The 15,952-nt window shown below is 45.3% G+C and overlaps 1 protein-coding gene across 18 annotated transcripts in view; it reads right to left on the reverse strand.

Annotated features, from left to right (window-relative positions):
* The window catches only part of EPB41L2 (erythrocyte membrane protein band 4.1 like 2), a 193,055-nt gene that overhangs the window by 19,969 nt on the left and 157,134 nt on the right, over nucleotides 1-15,952 (reverse strand). For 8 of the 18 annotated variants that reach the window (XR_005353930.1, XM_038526777.1, XM_038526778.1 and 5 more), the window contains exons 12-17: nucleotides 13,878-14,047; nucleotides 9,114-9,176; nucleotides 7,076-7,222; nucleotides 5,639-5,740; nucleotides 2,088-2,252; nucleotides 42-95 (exon numbers count right to left, since the gene is read on the reverse strand). Coding sequence is in view for 17 of the 18 variants with exons in the window: in XM_038526777.1 (XP_038382705.1) it covers nucleotides 42-95; nucleotides 2,088-2,252; nucleotides 5,639-5,740; nucleotides 7,076-7,222; nucleotides 9,114-9,176; nucleotides 13,878-14,047 (701 nt within the window). In the remaining variant the exon portion in view is untranslated. The remainder of the gene's footprint in view (nucleotides 1-41; nucleotides 96-2,087; nucleotides 2,253-5,638; nucleotides 5,741-7,075; nucleotides 7,223-9,113; nucleotides 9,177-13,877; nucleotides 14,048-15,952) is intronic. The other 10 variants (XM_038526788.1, XM_038526786.1, XM_038526787.1 and 7 more) reach the window with 8 other exon arrangements.

Here is a 15,952-nt window from a genome sequence, read left to right on the forward strand (position 1 = left end):
GAAACATCAGGCAATGGTGTTAACATGGAAAAGGGGAGAACCTTAACAGCATCACTGGCTCCAGTGCAAGGCCCTTCTGACTCGGGAGCACGTTTCTGCGGAACAAAAAGCAACCGAGGACACAAATCAATAAAGGTTTACACCTCAACACCCACCAAAACAAACACATGACACTGCAAGACAATGGCAAGAATCGACATCCACAAAAATCTTTGCTCAAGATGACATGGAGGACAATCCAGACAAAATGCAAAAAGTTTACGAAAGGACACAAAACACACAGAACGCCAGCATCCTCCCAAAGACATAAAATGCTGATTGCAAGTCATGCATATCAGCTCTCCTCATTTAGCTGAGAGGGTGGGAAGAGAAAAGGAGTCACACCAAAGCTCACTGAGGAGACGTGAAACTGTAAGACTTTCAAAACCTATTCACTAAACGGTTTTGATTTTAACCAGACGGTAAAGCCTGGCCTGAAACCCCGATCCCTGAGTGGACACGGCGTCAATGAGATGGCACCTCTATTTTCTGCTGGCTCATTTAAAAAACAGCTGTAATTGGCAAGATTAGCGCTGGTCTCAGAGAGCTATTAACACAAAGATGTTGTCGTTGCAGAAATGGTTATTAGCATCCCAAGTCACAGAACAGGTTAGCAAAAGGGTATTTTAACGTCAGGGTGGATGTCAATGATAGCTCTAAGTGCTTTCTTCTGGAATTTAGTTTCTCCAAACTAGCATCTTTGGAAACTGAAATGAACCAAGTTTATTATCTGAGATGTTTATTTTTGGCCCCTCACCCCACCCCCACATCTAATTCTTGGGAGCAAATTAAGTAGTACAGTGTTTAAATGTTACTAAACACCTGTCGACCAAATACAGGAGTCCTATAAATCACTATGCTTCCCTGTTGATAACGTAGAAACATCCGTGCAAAGGAGTTTTTAAAGCTCACAACATTCCTTAAACTTACCCTGAAAGGTGGGAGGGCTACTTTACACTGATAAAAATGAAGCCTAGCCAACTTTTTAACATTCAGGTGACGGGGCAGCCTGAGATCTCACCGAATCCTAGTTCTGCGAGAGAGAGTAGCCCTGCTGACTCAAGAAGGTAGCTCCCTGCTGAACGGAGGGCAGCGAGCCTCTGAACACGGGGGCAGGAACGGGCCCGGGGACGCGGCCACGGCCCCACGGACTGGAGCTGGCTCCTGCAGCAAGGAGCAGCATCCCCTGTTCTTCTGCACCAGTGACATGGAAAACTGAGCAAAAGTCCCTCGAAGGGAACACTGCGGACAGCACCTATCAGCATCTACTCGCTCGCTGTGATCTGTGCCGTTATCCTGACGTGCGTGGTAAGGGCATGTTTTCACTGCTCGAAGTTAGTGCCATGTAAATCGTGTTACCGACAGACAAGAGAGAGATCCTTCCAGTTTTTTATTGAAAACCCAGAGGTTTCAGATAGTATACTGGAAAACTCTGAAACCATTTTGGTGAATGCCATTTAACCATGAACTTCTTTATACATAAAGCTGTCCAGTGACCAGAACCTCTCTAAAGCAGACATCCTGTTATTATTATTCCGGGTCAGTAAATTATTATTACTTGGTCCCAGATGGCCAGATGGGCTCTGCCCAAGTTCAGGGAATCCCTTAGGGTCATTCCAAAAAATGAAAATAATTATCTGGGCGTGGCAGGCACTCCATATTTTTACACAGGAGCAGAATGTTAAAAAGCATGCAGCCGTCAGGAGACGCCCGAAAGACATTTAGGCTTTCAAAGCCTTTCTGCCCAACGTACTTCGCTTCCCTTAGTGAGGGTTTCTTTCGCACACAGCTCAGGGTCTGGACCTACTGCTTTAAGAGGATTCTCTGAATTTAGGCAGACTCTGCGGGTGCCAGGGGACCAACAGCAGGAGAAACATCCAATCTGTAGCCTTCCCTTGTGTCCAACTGCAGTCATGGTTTCTTGAATGTTTCTCCAGGAAGGGTTAATTTTACCAACGACAGCACCGGAGAGAGGGGTTCTTAAACGTCCCCCCAAAATCACTTTCACATGTGGCTTTCGAAGGCAGGGGAAACAAAGTGAAATGCACCTCAGGCAACTGCGAGGAGGGCGAGGAAGGCCTCTCAGGAGGGGCTTTACGGCTCACAGCAGGGCCCTCGGCTGTCCGGGTGCTGGCTGCGCTGCAGGAGGCGCCCACGCTACCACAAAAGCCCTTTGCACTAAACAAAATGGATGTTATCTCCTCTTCTAGGCTCTAGAGAGGTCAGAGAGGAAGAGCAGAGAATTACCCAGGAGCCAGGACACACGGCGGTGACGAACTGGAAGGAAGGAAGGTCACGCAGACCAGCACCAGGGGCGGCAAGGCCGGGAGGAGACTGCGGACCCGCCTGGTGCCAGCTCCCCGCCCGCACCTGCACCCGCACCTGCTCGCCTGCTCCTGGGGCGCACCCCTGCCACCCGAAGGGCCGCCTCCACGCTGCCCCCACCACGCAGGCTAGGGCCCTTGGCACCCCACGGCCGTGCTAAGTGTGCCACGGAGAGGGTGCCAGGGTGAGGACGCCAGGGTGAGGACGCCTGTGGGCTCCGTGAAAACCCCGCGTCCCTGGGAAACCATGAAGGCAAAGTCACCCTTCCTAGCTCTGGCCCTGAGACCGCTGTCCCCAACCTGAGGGCGCGATGGAAGGCCGGGCCGTGCCAGGGACATGCGATGCCAGCAGTAAGGAGGCGCTGTAGAGCGGCTGGCTAGAGGAATAGGTGGCCTTTCTGAGACGCCCCCTGAAATAGGGCAGGAGGGTGAGGAAGAGGGCCCGTGAGGGGACGGGGACGTGCAGAAGCGCTCGTGGTTATTCGGGACAGGGCAAACATCTTGCGGGTGAACTCAGCTTAGCCGTGATCCTCATAATCCTGCCATCCCTCCGGGTCAGGTGGGTGGAAAGACTGTCCTTCCCGTAGGAGTGCTGGGGACTTCAAGTAGGTGCCACGCACGTAATTACTCAGGCAAGCAGCTTCAAAAGTACCTCAAAACTACATTCTGTATAATCCCTACTGGGCTCCTGGGAACACAACAGGTCACAATCCTTACAAAAGAGGTAAACCTAGTTACTCAATGTAAATGTATTACACTAAATGATTTGGTCTCCAATTTTCTCTCAAAACCATATTCACACTGAAGCCATCCTGAAAGTTCAGCATATTCCAACACGAACTACTACGGTTCTGGGAGCCAGACTGGCTCAGTGGCAGAGGCAGGAGACTCCTGGGCACACGAGTCTGAACCCTGCACTGGGTGCAGAGATTACTTAAAAACAATACAAAACAAAACTTTAATCTGATAGAGATTTAGAAACTTTGGTCAAATTAGACTCCCATGCATAACTTTTTATTTTACATTCATTAAGGATTATAATTTAAAGGTAATCAAAAAAAACCCTACAAAATCAGTAGCAAAATGAAGATGCGGCAAAGAAATTTAAAAGATATTCTGTTGGGGGATCCCCGGGCAGCTCAGGGGTTTAGCGCCACCTTCAGCCCAGGGCCTGATCCTAGAGACCCGGGGTTGAGTCCCATGTTGGGCTCCCTGCATGGAACCTGCTTCTCCCTCTGCCTGTGTCTCTGCCTCTCTCTCTCTCTCTCTCTCTCTCTCTCAAATAAATAAATAAATAAATAAATAAATAAATAAATAAATAAATAAATAAATAAATAAAATCTTTAAAAAAAGATATTCCGTTAAGAGTCAAAATACTACAGCAGACTTAACTGCTCACACACTTACAACGAATAGTAGTGGAATGCTATTGGCAGAGGGGCGGGGGGCATGATGTAAGTGGTCCATAAATGTTGGGTGAATGGGTAAACGGATGCGTGTGACTGCAATTACAACAATCCACGTACGTGCCAAGTAAAACTATTTTCCTGCAGATCCTGGAGGACAAGAGCAAGAAAACAGCAGCAACTCCAACTACAGAAAAACCACTCAGAAGTGTAACAGGGGGTCAATTCCAGATTTAAGTTTCACCTAATAGCATTTTAATGTAACTTCTACGACAACGAGTGAATGATTTCTACCGTAAATGGTTTCTAACGGATGGTACTAAGCCAGGACGGCAAGGAAGACGGTAATTTTCAACGTCTTCACCAACATTCCAAAGTCTACAATTGCAAAAAGTACATCATTTTAAATGGATCAGATGGTGCCATCTGTCTTGCTTCTAGAAGATAAATTTTCAAAACTATGTAATATTTCAAAGCATAGGATATTAAAGCCATCTTACACACAGTCTGACAGGCTCTGGATTTCACGCTGACCTTTGAAAGTATATAAATATGTCACTTGGTTTAGCTTTATGACACATTATCTTTCTCATCTGCGGTGCTCTGGAAAGGCTTCCTCTCCACTCCACCTCCAGTTCCTTGAGGGCAAGGCCTCCTCTTCTTTATTCTGACTCCTCCCCTTGCCCCACTATATGCTCTGACGAAGGCTACCATCCACTGAGGAACAAGACCAGACTCTGGAACGGATAGGCTTTTTCCTTATCACTGATTTATGCTCTCATTCCCATCCCCCTGGGACTCCGTCCTCATCCAGCACCAGTGGGATCTCTGTCCGACATGTGGGACTAGGTCATCTTCCCGCTTAAGGCTCTGCCATGGGCTTCCCGTCATTCCTAGGATGGAATCCCAAACTGTTACCATGGTCTTTAAGATCCAGAGTGGACCTTCTGACTTCTTTGACTTTTCCTAAGCCCTTGTCATGTGAACTTGCAGTTCCTTGCACTAGTTCCTGTCTTGGGCTGTTGCATTTCCTCTTCTTTACACACGGAAGCATCTTCGCGTGTCTGCCTCCTTCTCTTCAGATTATGGTCTCAACTCACGTGCCCCATCTTTCCTGAGTACAATGAGCAAGCAGCCCTCCCAATCTACCTTCTAGCAAGACTCTGTTTCACCTTCTTAACCCTTACTCTTTAGTACTCTAAAAGTTTTAATTAACATGTCCGCTATCATCTCCCTCACTGGACTCAAAGCACTCTAGTCCCAGCAGAAGATAGGCCAGTCAGCTGGCGAGGCAAAATTAGCAGAGACAGCAGAAGAGGTATGTCAAGGCAATGGAAAGCTAACTTCCTTGGTAATACCAGATATTTCCTGTACGCAGGGAGCACAGAGACCTGAGGGGCAGCTGTGACACACCATTTCTCCCGCTAAATGAAATTCAAATGAAAATTTCTATGGTTTCCAAACGTATTTAGTAAAATAATTACCTACATCAGACATAATTTGTTATTTTAACACTGCCTCGGTGCACACACATGCGTGGTACTAATGGTGCATTTTCACACGAGATCATGGTTTCCCAGCTGTCAGCCACATTCATCAAAATTCGGGGTCATTTATCACCTAAATTGGTTGGTAGGTCTGCATTTCAAATTGTGGATTTTCAAATACAGTCCTCCTACAATATGGCATTTCTCACTAATGATCATAGGTTTCCACATAAGGGAATTTGATTTTCTTAACTGATCGAAAAATCATTTCAACAAAATTTTAGGTGATACATGGGAAAAAAGGAGTCTCCTATGGCTGTGTACAGAAATGAAAGGAAAAGGGGGAAAAGCAAGAGAAGATCCAAGGATGCAAGGTGAACACCTTGTCTGCCTCCTGGACTTTTTCTTCAACTGTCCGTGCTGCTGCCATCGGATGCTTCTCCTTCACGGATAAAATATCCTTGAAAAGATGGTCTCCTCTGCTCTATTGTTTTAAACAATAGACATAATCAACAAGTCAGACAAGTACATTACATCTATAGCAACACAAACATTAAACTCTGGGTCAGCAGAACAAACCGGATAAAGCAGCACATAAAGGGAGGACAAAATAGCATGTCATCAGACATGGTTTTTCCAGAAAACACAACACTCTAGAGCTGAATGCTGACATATATTTTCAGAAAATCTGAAAATGAGGATGTAAGCTGTATACAACTTCATGAGACCCTGCTGTTTTCGATCTTAATGTTGTCATCAGTTGTCTTTTCGGTTCAGCAATTATTTTTTGCTTCTGTTCTTGAAGAGCAACTTTCCTTTCACTGTCACAAACTTAGAAATTCAAAGCAACTAACCGCTTTGCCCTTTTTAAGAAAAAGTGAATAAAAATAGCATGGGAGTAACTCAAGTGCGTACATGTTTGATAACATTCAAGCCAGATGAGAGAGAGGGGCAGATGAGTGTCAGGGAAAGAGAGGCCTGTAAAGAAGAGGGGAAAGGTGAAATTGTCAGGTAACACCTTCAGGTGCTTTTTAAAACAGCATTTTCATACAGTATGATCATTATCTTCTCATGTATGACAAATGAGTCCATGAAAGTTCTTAGTTGATAAACAGATTTTCGAGCATCAGAAAAGAGCTGCAGATGAGAATGAAGGTAGATACAGATTGAGAATATACTGTAAAGGCAACAGTTATACTGGTGGGGGGTAGGGGAAGAAATAAACCATGAAAAGAAAAAGAATGAGTTCAGAGAGATGTTATGGTTGAGAGAATCCTCTCAAAACAGTAGTCTACATCTCATTACTAAAAACTTTCAGTATTAATATTAAATTGTGTCACATTTTGCAAATCTTCAAAAGAGCTCATTAGTTTTCAAAGCTAAGTTTAACTCTTCATCCTCACAGTAATTACCTTAAAACCATTCTAAATACCATCTGTATTCCTACATCCCTTTATTTAATTATCAAGTAAACTTTATTATTTTGGAAGTCCATAACTGAAAACCTTATTACATATACAACACACGATCAGTCTCTAAAAGTCACCCTACATTAAACATTTCATTACTGTTAATTTACTGGAGTATGATAGTGAAATTATTCTGCAACATTTGAAAATATTTTGAAACTCACACAATTTACTAAAAACTATGTCAATAAGTATTACATTGTTAATATTTAGTATTTAAAAAATTGTTAGCAACTACCTTAAAAAAGAAGGGAACACTTTCTAACTTCCTGAGAATCAACAATTAGCAACCTGAGTTTTATTGAAGAGCTGGAGCGAGACATAGAGCCAACAAACAGCTATTGACATACCCCTTGTGTCTGTAGGGACAGAGGTGTGATACGTCGTTTTTCCCATTCATTAGGGCGCGGCTCAGGTGTGGATTCCATAAAATTGCGCTTGAGTTCACTAATGCTAGCCTGATGTCTCAGTATGTCCTCCTGGGCCTTATCGAGGTCCTAGCAATACGTAACGTAATAAAAGGCAGAAATCCAAAAAAAAAAAAAAAAAAAAAAAAAAAAATTCCCAGCAGGACAAAAATAAAAAACCAAAAAATAAGACAAAGCAAACTTATGATTAAAAAAACATACTAAAGCAAGAAAAATGCCAAGTCTCAAAAGCCATATTATCACCTATGAATAGTTCATCAAAATTTTAAAGTAGAGCCAATTCATATTTTTTTATGATTCCCATTTTAAAAGGTTCTAATTTATTCTGTTTGGAATTTTTTTAAGAAATAATTACTTCTATTATTAGAAGGAAGCCATGGAATTACTAGTACTCAAAATGGCTAATAACCTTTCTAGTAACTGGACTTAAAATGCAGCCTATGACTTTATTCTTGCAAATTTACCTTTCTCATTGAGGCTCTTACTACAGCTGCATTCTGTGAATATAGTAAATCAAGTAAAAATAGAGAAAGGTACTCAGAAGTACATTCAGCCTGATAGGAAAGCCAGATCAAGATCAGAGAGAGATCAGAGAGAAAGAGAGAGAGAACACCAAGGGTTGACTTTTTCCAGGAAATTCCAGCAATGGCTTTAATCCTTAAGGAATAAGAATAATGGCTTCCAGAGGCTGGTCCTGTGTGGCCTCTCTATAAAAGAGGGAACCCCGTATACTGGGTTCCTGTACTTGCTGAGCATGATTGTGGGGCCCAGCCACCCCACATACCAAATGGTCCTCATATAGACAAGGATGCAAGAAAACGACCAGGTCAATTTTCCTTGGAATGAGCCCCGACAAATGGTATTTGTGGGAATTTTTAGATTGGCCCTGATAAATAGTATTTGTGGGAATAAAAGGTAATTAGTGTTCAGGAGACAGTTTTAAGTGAGTTTTCAATGCTTTCTTACATTTCAAAATCATGGGGCCACCTGTGGATTACAGCTTTCATTCCACTCCCAGAGGAACAGGTCATGCATCTGATAAAATTAGATCTTCCACATTCATGCACAAGCATAGTAGCTCCTCGTGGAGCTTCTATAGCCATTTGCAAAAACTCATAATAATCTAAATCTCTTTGCATGGCATGGAAAAATGATTGTGGCTTGAGATCAGGCACATTTCTTGCATTTGTTCAAAGCAATGTTACACATATTACACTTTAGAGCATTTTAGTAAGTTATGCAAAATACATTTCCAATAGTTATCAAAGCTGCCGAAAGCAACCAGATTAGTCAGATTACTGAGAATTGCAGCTCTCCACTCAATACATCACCGTTTTACTAAAGGGGGAAAAAATAACAACAAAAAGTTCTCGTGTGACACGGGGAACATATTTTACACATCTAATCGGTTGGGGTTTTTTCCTCCTTTTTTCTCACTTTCTTTTTAATCCAAACAATCCCATTCATCAACATTTTCTCAAAGGTGATACTTTAAGTGGACCACATTCTTAATTGCATGGATTTAAGCAACGCTGCCCCCGAAATTATGAGCAGAGACCACCGTCATTTCATGCCAGACCAGCAAAGCTCTGTTCCGGTGAGTGTATGTGAAGGACGGGATGTTACTTCAGATTCTACCCCGCGGAGATAACCCATTAGGAGCGAACAGATTTATCTGTAGAACTTCAAGAGAAACAGATAAAAATTTCACTCGTTTGATTAAACAGAGCATCTTTTTTCCCAGCTGTCACTTTGAGAACTTCTAGCGGATTTATTGCTACCTAAGCCACTTTAAAGGAACGGAGTCGGACTGCTCCCATGCACTCCCAAGCTGAACTGTCCCCCATGCATCTCATGCAGATGTGCTCGAAGGAAGTTGCCAGCCAGCCTGTGCGTGACCTCCCATCCACAGCAGCCTGGCAGCCATTAGGACAGAGTTGTTTTCTTGAATTATACAAACCTCCAACATTAAATTGCTATGTCTGACATAAATATTATCCCCTTCTACTCTCAAGGAATTTTTCTGTGAAATTAAATCACACACAGGGGGGAAAAGGCAAATAAACATAATTGTATCAATCAGCAGGCACCAGAAATGACCCAGAGTTGGACAGTCCAAGACATTAAAATACAAGAGGAATAAAAATCTTAAGAACCTAAAGCCACAACAAGCAAAACTCACATACGTATCAGTCCTGAAAGTGCATTACCCCATGCACATTACACGCGCACACATACACAATGGCAAGCAGCAGCCATCAGGTATTTAACCGGGGATGGGGGGGGGGGGGATATCCACCTCCTTCAGCTAGGTCTCCTCTTCTTCCATCTTCACCTGAAAGTCATACAGCAAACGGCCAGAAAGAAGGGGCGTAGCAGTGGGAACCCTACCCACTGATGCAAAGACGTTATATTTGAACCAAAATGGTGAACCAGCATTACCAACCTTTACTCTTTGGCCCTCAGAAGATGCAGAACATAAAGCCACTTAGGTCTTTCTTCACCTATAGTGTCACACAAACGGTGGAAGGGATCCTTTGCAAAGGTGGAATGGAGAATGGAAGCTTCACTCTTTCTCAGTCCCTAGATCATGTGCTGCTTTTGAATGTTTTCACTCAGAAGTGAAAATATAAGAGTGTAAAAATGGCATAATTCCATCTGTCCTAACGTGAAAGGTCTAAATCAACTGGGCAAGAGGACAAAGTAGAATGATGAAAAACTGAAAACCAAATTTTACATCAGGGACAAATATTCACCTATAGTTCAGTTTTTTAACATAGATTTATTTCCTTGAGAGGAAAACTGGTTTATTTTGCTGCTTGCACATTAAAATTATATTTAAAACTACTCCTATTTGATGGCCACTTTTCTTTAGTAAAATTCTTTAAATAAGAATAGTTTTTCATGGTTGTGTAATTCTCAGTATCTAATGACCCAACCCAAAAGGAAAAAAACAAAAACAAAAACAAAAACCCACAACCCTGTAAATTTAAAACTAACTCATGGAGAGGAAAAGCACAGCATAGGGAATAGAGTCAACAAAATTCTAATAACATCATATGGTAACAGATTATAGAATTGTCAAATCATTATGTTATAAACCTGAAACTAATGTTAACACTGTATGTCAATACTTCAGCAAATTAAAAAAAAAAAAAAAAAAGCATAAATCCTCCTAACCACTCAAATAAAAGGAAGAGCAAGAAAGAAAAACAATGATTCTGAGACCAAAAGACCATAGTTAAACTTTCACATGTTAAATTATAGCAGAATCATACATGTTCCTTTCCTCCTTACTGGAATGATGGTGTCAAATCTGAGAGTTCAAAAATGCTTTTTTTTTTTTTTCTTGAAACCAAGTATTTTTGAGGTAAGCAGGGAGCTCAGAGTATCTTTTTATCAGAAGGGAAAAATAAGAGCTACCCAACAATCTATTAAGGATCGTGGTCCAATTCCTTGGTCAATACTTAATTCTGCAAAATGCCAATCTTTGGCATTCTTCAGGTAACCTTTAGGAATAGTGGTTTCTCCCACTATGCCTAATCATATAGCATGATCTTCACATTTTTCTTTAGGTTTGCTCTAAATTCTGACTTTCTCTATGTATGGACAGTACCCACAGGATAAGACTTGAAGTCACCAGACCACATTTAGCAAAACAAAACCGTACTGCACATGCTAGCACCAACCTAGCAGTGCAGAGGTAGCCCTACACAGGGGGAAAAATGCTCAAACCAGACACCTAATCTGGAATAAAAGGACACTAAATAGCCCAACCTTAGGGCAAATCACCCAAATTTTCAAAAAGCCACGTTTCATTTTTCTTAAGTATCTCTTAACAGAGTGGTATCTTCCTTACAAATACCTGACACTCTTTCATAAAACTACATGATTTAGAGATTTAAAAAAAAAAAAAAAAAAAAAACTACCTGAAACTCATCCGATTCCCAAATGCTACAGTACAGGGAGACAAGGAATTTCTGAGATTAGACCTATAAATGTCAGGAGTAAATGTTACAGATTTATCCTCATAAATGCAAGAACGAGCTTGGCTTTCTAATGAGAAATAACACTAAGGAGTTTTACTCATATACATCAATCACAGTTACGTCCACGGAATCTTAAATTCTACATCGAGACAAGTTTCCATCTGAAAGGAGCAGCATTGATACGATTGATGTTTGTCTGCAAAACAAACAGACCCAATATGGACTGTTAAGGGCAACACAGGTTTCCTGTGTTTTCTGTTTTGTTTTGAAGACCTAGTATGATTGAGATATTTACAAAATAATCCTGTAACTTTGCTCTTAACTTCAAAGGTGTGGACCTGGTCAGCGGCAGTCAACGAAGAGGAAGGGCTTATTTACACGTATTTCTCATGCACTAAAACACCGTATGCCGCAACGTGTGGACCATACTATTTTGAGGGTAATCAGTGGTGAATTTATGCACATGTTTACACTCTACAGTAGGGAGGGTAGAAGATGTGTTGTTGGCCCCACAGGTTAAAGCTTATGTAGGAGTGCCAGCAACTGCTTCCTCTTCCTCGGTTCTGTCGTTCAAGTCACGGTCACAAGAAATGTTGAAGGAAGTGGCTTTAGCCTCCAGGTAGCAGAGGGACAGAGCCAGAGGAAGGGCAAAGGTGAGAGAAAAAGGCACAGACTGAGAAGCAGAGAGAAGCAGCCCGAAGATGAGGATGAGCGAAGGAAGGAATGAAGGGGAGGTAATAGGAAGGTAGTGCTGGATGTCGGCAGGCAGGAAGGAGACCCAGACTTTGGGGAGGCTGGGGAAGGCCAGATACCCATCTTCATCGAGAAGCGAGGGGAAGCTAGGTGGGAAGCATTTGCAGAAATGGAAGGAAAAATACCCAAATTCGGAATCCTCGGGGCCAGCCTCTTTGAGAGGCTGCTCACGGGTGGGAGGACAGTCGGGCTGAGGAGGGGCTGCACCAGGACCCAAGACAGAGTCAAGGGGGGTGACGTCACCGTCTCCCTGCTCTGACGGGTCACCCGTGGAGGGCAGCTCTAAGCTGTCTAGCGTGATCCGGTCGGCCTCCCCAAAGGGGTCTTCCTCCGAAATGTCTGAGAGCAAGTCCCTCTCCGGGACTGGCGACAGGTTTGGGGAAAGAGATGAGACACAGCGAATGAGTGGGGAAGGCGGGCACATGGACACAGGCTATTGTCGGCAGCAAACCCATGATTGAGTGTGAAGTCGCACAACACACATGTTCAAAGGAGAAACACAGGCAAGAGAGAAAGAAAAGAAATGGGCAGTTAGTGAAAGCTTGTACTCCTGCTGTTAACACAGCACAGTTAGAATGTGAATTACCCACTTCTAAAGAGAAAGACTGGACTACTCTTCACATGAAATTTATAGCATAGATGGATTTAATTATTATTTTCTGACTGGTTGCAAATAGATCCAACGAAACTCAAAGAACATTCCCACTTTTAAATCTGGCTGCTGACAAGCATCAAAAGCATTAGCGGAAAGATCAGCTCACCCAGTCATTAGCCGAAGATAAGCAGAATTCCTGTGGAATGTCAAGTAACTTTTAAAAAATAACTACCTGTATGGAATAAATGAGGCAGAATGGTACGGAGACTCAGAAAGCCTGAGCTCTCTCGTGTTTCAGATGTAAGCGGTCTCCTGGGCGCCTCATTAGCCCAATTACAATAGATTCTGACAACTCTTCAGTAGGTGAAGGGTATCTTGGTCATGATTTGTTATTTTTAACTGCATGATTTTTCAACCAAATAATTCTTGCTGGTATGACGGTCCCAAACTCTTCAGCAAACGTATTGAGAGGACTTGATGGCAGGAGTCTGGGGCGTCAGGCCCGCATGGTCCCCAAGCCCTCGTCTACGCTGACAGGTGGTCAGACAGGGCTCCCTGAGACACAGGCAGCTCCTTCATCTACTAGGTCCTCTACAGACTCATGTTGCAGGTCTTTACAGTTTTCAAAAGTTAAAATTTAGAAAACACTATAAATCTATTGCAAAAAGTCATTTCCTCCTCGTATTCACTTTCAATGTGATCTATAAAAAAAAGTGCTTTGTGCGTATACAGAAAAGAGATGTGAGGAACTCAAAGCCTTCACATCAACCTGTGAGTGACTTTACTTTCCTAAGGTAAAAAAGCATCGTAAAATAGTGACAAATTTGAAAACACAGTGTAAGTTACTTCTCCATTCACCACGCTTTATGCCCCAAATAATGAGCTAATAAGCAACACACCATCTTCTCATTCACTATTCACAAAACAATCAGGCTTTGCTTAAGAATTTCCTCATCAGTTAGAGCTTAATGAAAAATAACATTTTTCATGAAGACCATATTTGTTCATGTCAAAAAGAATTCAAGACAACGTTATTAAAATACTCAAGACAAGCTACAGTTTAAAATTTACTTGTAACCAATATAAATTTTGAAACACCACAGCTCTTATAATATAGAGATTTAACTAAAAAAAAGAATGATTTTGAAGACAGTCAAAAATGTCCAGCCACTAAATTACTTGTCTGCGTTAATATAATCTACGTTGAAGTATTGTGCTTTGAACAAGAATCAGAGAACGGTTAGAGAACCCGTCCAAGCCAGTGGGAGCCTACAGCCTGGGAACCTGTATCACAAACAACAGACGCTGACGCCTGCTTAACACCACACGCAACAGCCTCTCGTCTAAGGACACATTGAAAATCAGGTTTTCTGCTAGTTTACCATACCTTTCCTTCAACGAATTGCACGTGAGGGGCTTTGGCCGGGCTTCGGAGGTCCCTGGTGCCATCCCCATCCTGCACGGCGGCAGCGCTGCCCACCCCGGGGCCGGCGGGCAGCTCCCCAGCAGCACCGGGAAGGTCCTTCACGAGGCCTGGTTCCACGACGCCCAGGGGAGCTAGAGAGAAGGGCACTCGGGTGACGGGGGCTCGTGTCCTGCCCACCAGGGGGACGGCAGCAGGCGGCCCGACGGGAGGCCCGACAGAGCGCCCTAGAGCTCAGAAGACGGCACCACCCCAGCTCCTTCTCGCACTTTCACCGGGTTCTGAAGACATTCTGAGCTTTCACCTGTGGGCTATAGCCCTCGGAAGGCGAGGCTGCGCTCGGGCCTGGCCAGCAGGAGGAGCCCCGAGACCGGCCCGGAGCCGCAGCCCGCCCCCCCCCACCCCCCCAACGGGAGCCTACCTCCGCTTAAGCTCTCAGGTTTTCCATAAAGGAGCCTCTCAGCTGATTACCATTCAGAATTGTGACAGGACCATAAAAGTAGATTTTAAAAAAATATTTATTCATTTACTCAAGAGAGAAGGAGGCAGAGACCTAGGCCAGGGAGAGGCAGGCTCCCTGCAGGGGGCCAAGGCGGGACTCAACCCGGGACCCGGGGTCACGGCCTGGGCCGGAGGCAGGGGCTCCACGCCGAGCCCCCGGGGGCCCTAAAGTCGATTTTACGGAGTAAACTGTACGTTTCCTAGTTCTCAGCTTTCGGACCTGGTCGGTGCGTCGGCGCCACCTGCTGTGCATCGAGCACACGCTCCGTCCTGCCTCCTGCCCTGTGGCACACGCATGGGCCACACGCGCAGAGCACACACACAGGGCCCACGCGCAGGGCACACACGCACGGCCACATGTGCAGGGCACACGCAGGAGCACACACGCAAGGGCACACGCACAGGGCACATGCAGGGCCACAGGCAGGGCCGCACGTGCAGGGCACGTGCGCAGGGCCACACATGCAAGGGCACACATGCAGGGCCACATGCACCGGCCACACCCGCAGGAGCACACATGTAAGGACACATGTGCAGGGGGCACACACACACTCCACACGTGCAGAGCCACACACGCAAGGGCACACGCACAGGGCACATGCACCGGCCATACGCTCAGGGGCACACACGCAGGGCACACAAGGGCACATGCACAGGGGCCATAGGCACCTGGCCGCACACGCACAGGGCACACATGAAGGGACACACGCACCTGCCACACGCTCAGAGGCACACGCAGGGCACACGTGCAGGGCACATGCACATGGGCCATAGGCACCAGCCACACATGCGCAGGGCACATGCACCGGCCACATGCAGGAGCATACATGCAAGGGCACATGCGCACACCACACACACAAGGGCAGAAGCACAGGTCCACACGCACCGGCCACACGCTCAGGGGCACACACACAGGGCCACACACACAGGGCACACGTGCAGGGCACACACGCACGGGCCACAGGCACCTGGCCACACACACGCCAGGCCACACGCACAGGGCACACACAGGGGCACGGGCACAAGGCACACGTGCAGGGACCGGCCTGCCGGGTGCCGGGTCCACCTGAGGCTGCATCACCTCTCAACAAATGCAGGTGGGGAAGAGTGGCGACGAGGTCACCGTCCACCCGGGGCTTCCCCCCAAACCGCACCCACTGAGGCGACTGCACCTGCGTGCAAAGTGCCTGCCCGGCAGGTGAGGTCCACAGGTCTCCAGGCCACCTGGAGCAGGGACATGCAGGCCTTTGGGCAGCCAGCGCTGGGGGGCGGGGTGTGGGGAGGGGGATGGGAAGGGGGATGGGGAGGGGTCAGGATCCCCCAGATTGAACTGCAGAGGCTCCAACCTCATCTATTACACAGAAAACCTCTTGTCCCCTGTCCCCTCCGTGTCCCGGTCCCCTCCACATACCCTGTCCAAACCTTCCTTTACCACCAACCTTGCCTTTTTCACCAGATACCACACGGAGGTCTCTGGCCTTCATCCCTCGATGCCATCCAGTCCCACTGGATCTGAATGTAGCCAGTGCTTTCTCCTC

Source organism: Canis lupus, chromosome 1 (assembly GCF_011100685.1).
Source record: "Canis lupus familiaris isolate Mischka breed German Shepherd chromosome 1, alternate assembly UU_Cfam_GSD_1.0, whole genome shotgun sequence".
Classification (NCBI taxonomy): Eukaryota; Metazoa; Chordata; class Mammalia; order Carnivora; family Canidae; genus Canis; species Canis lupus.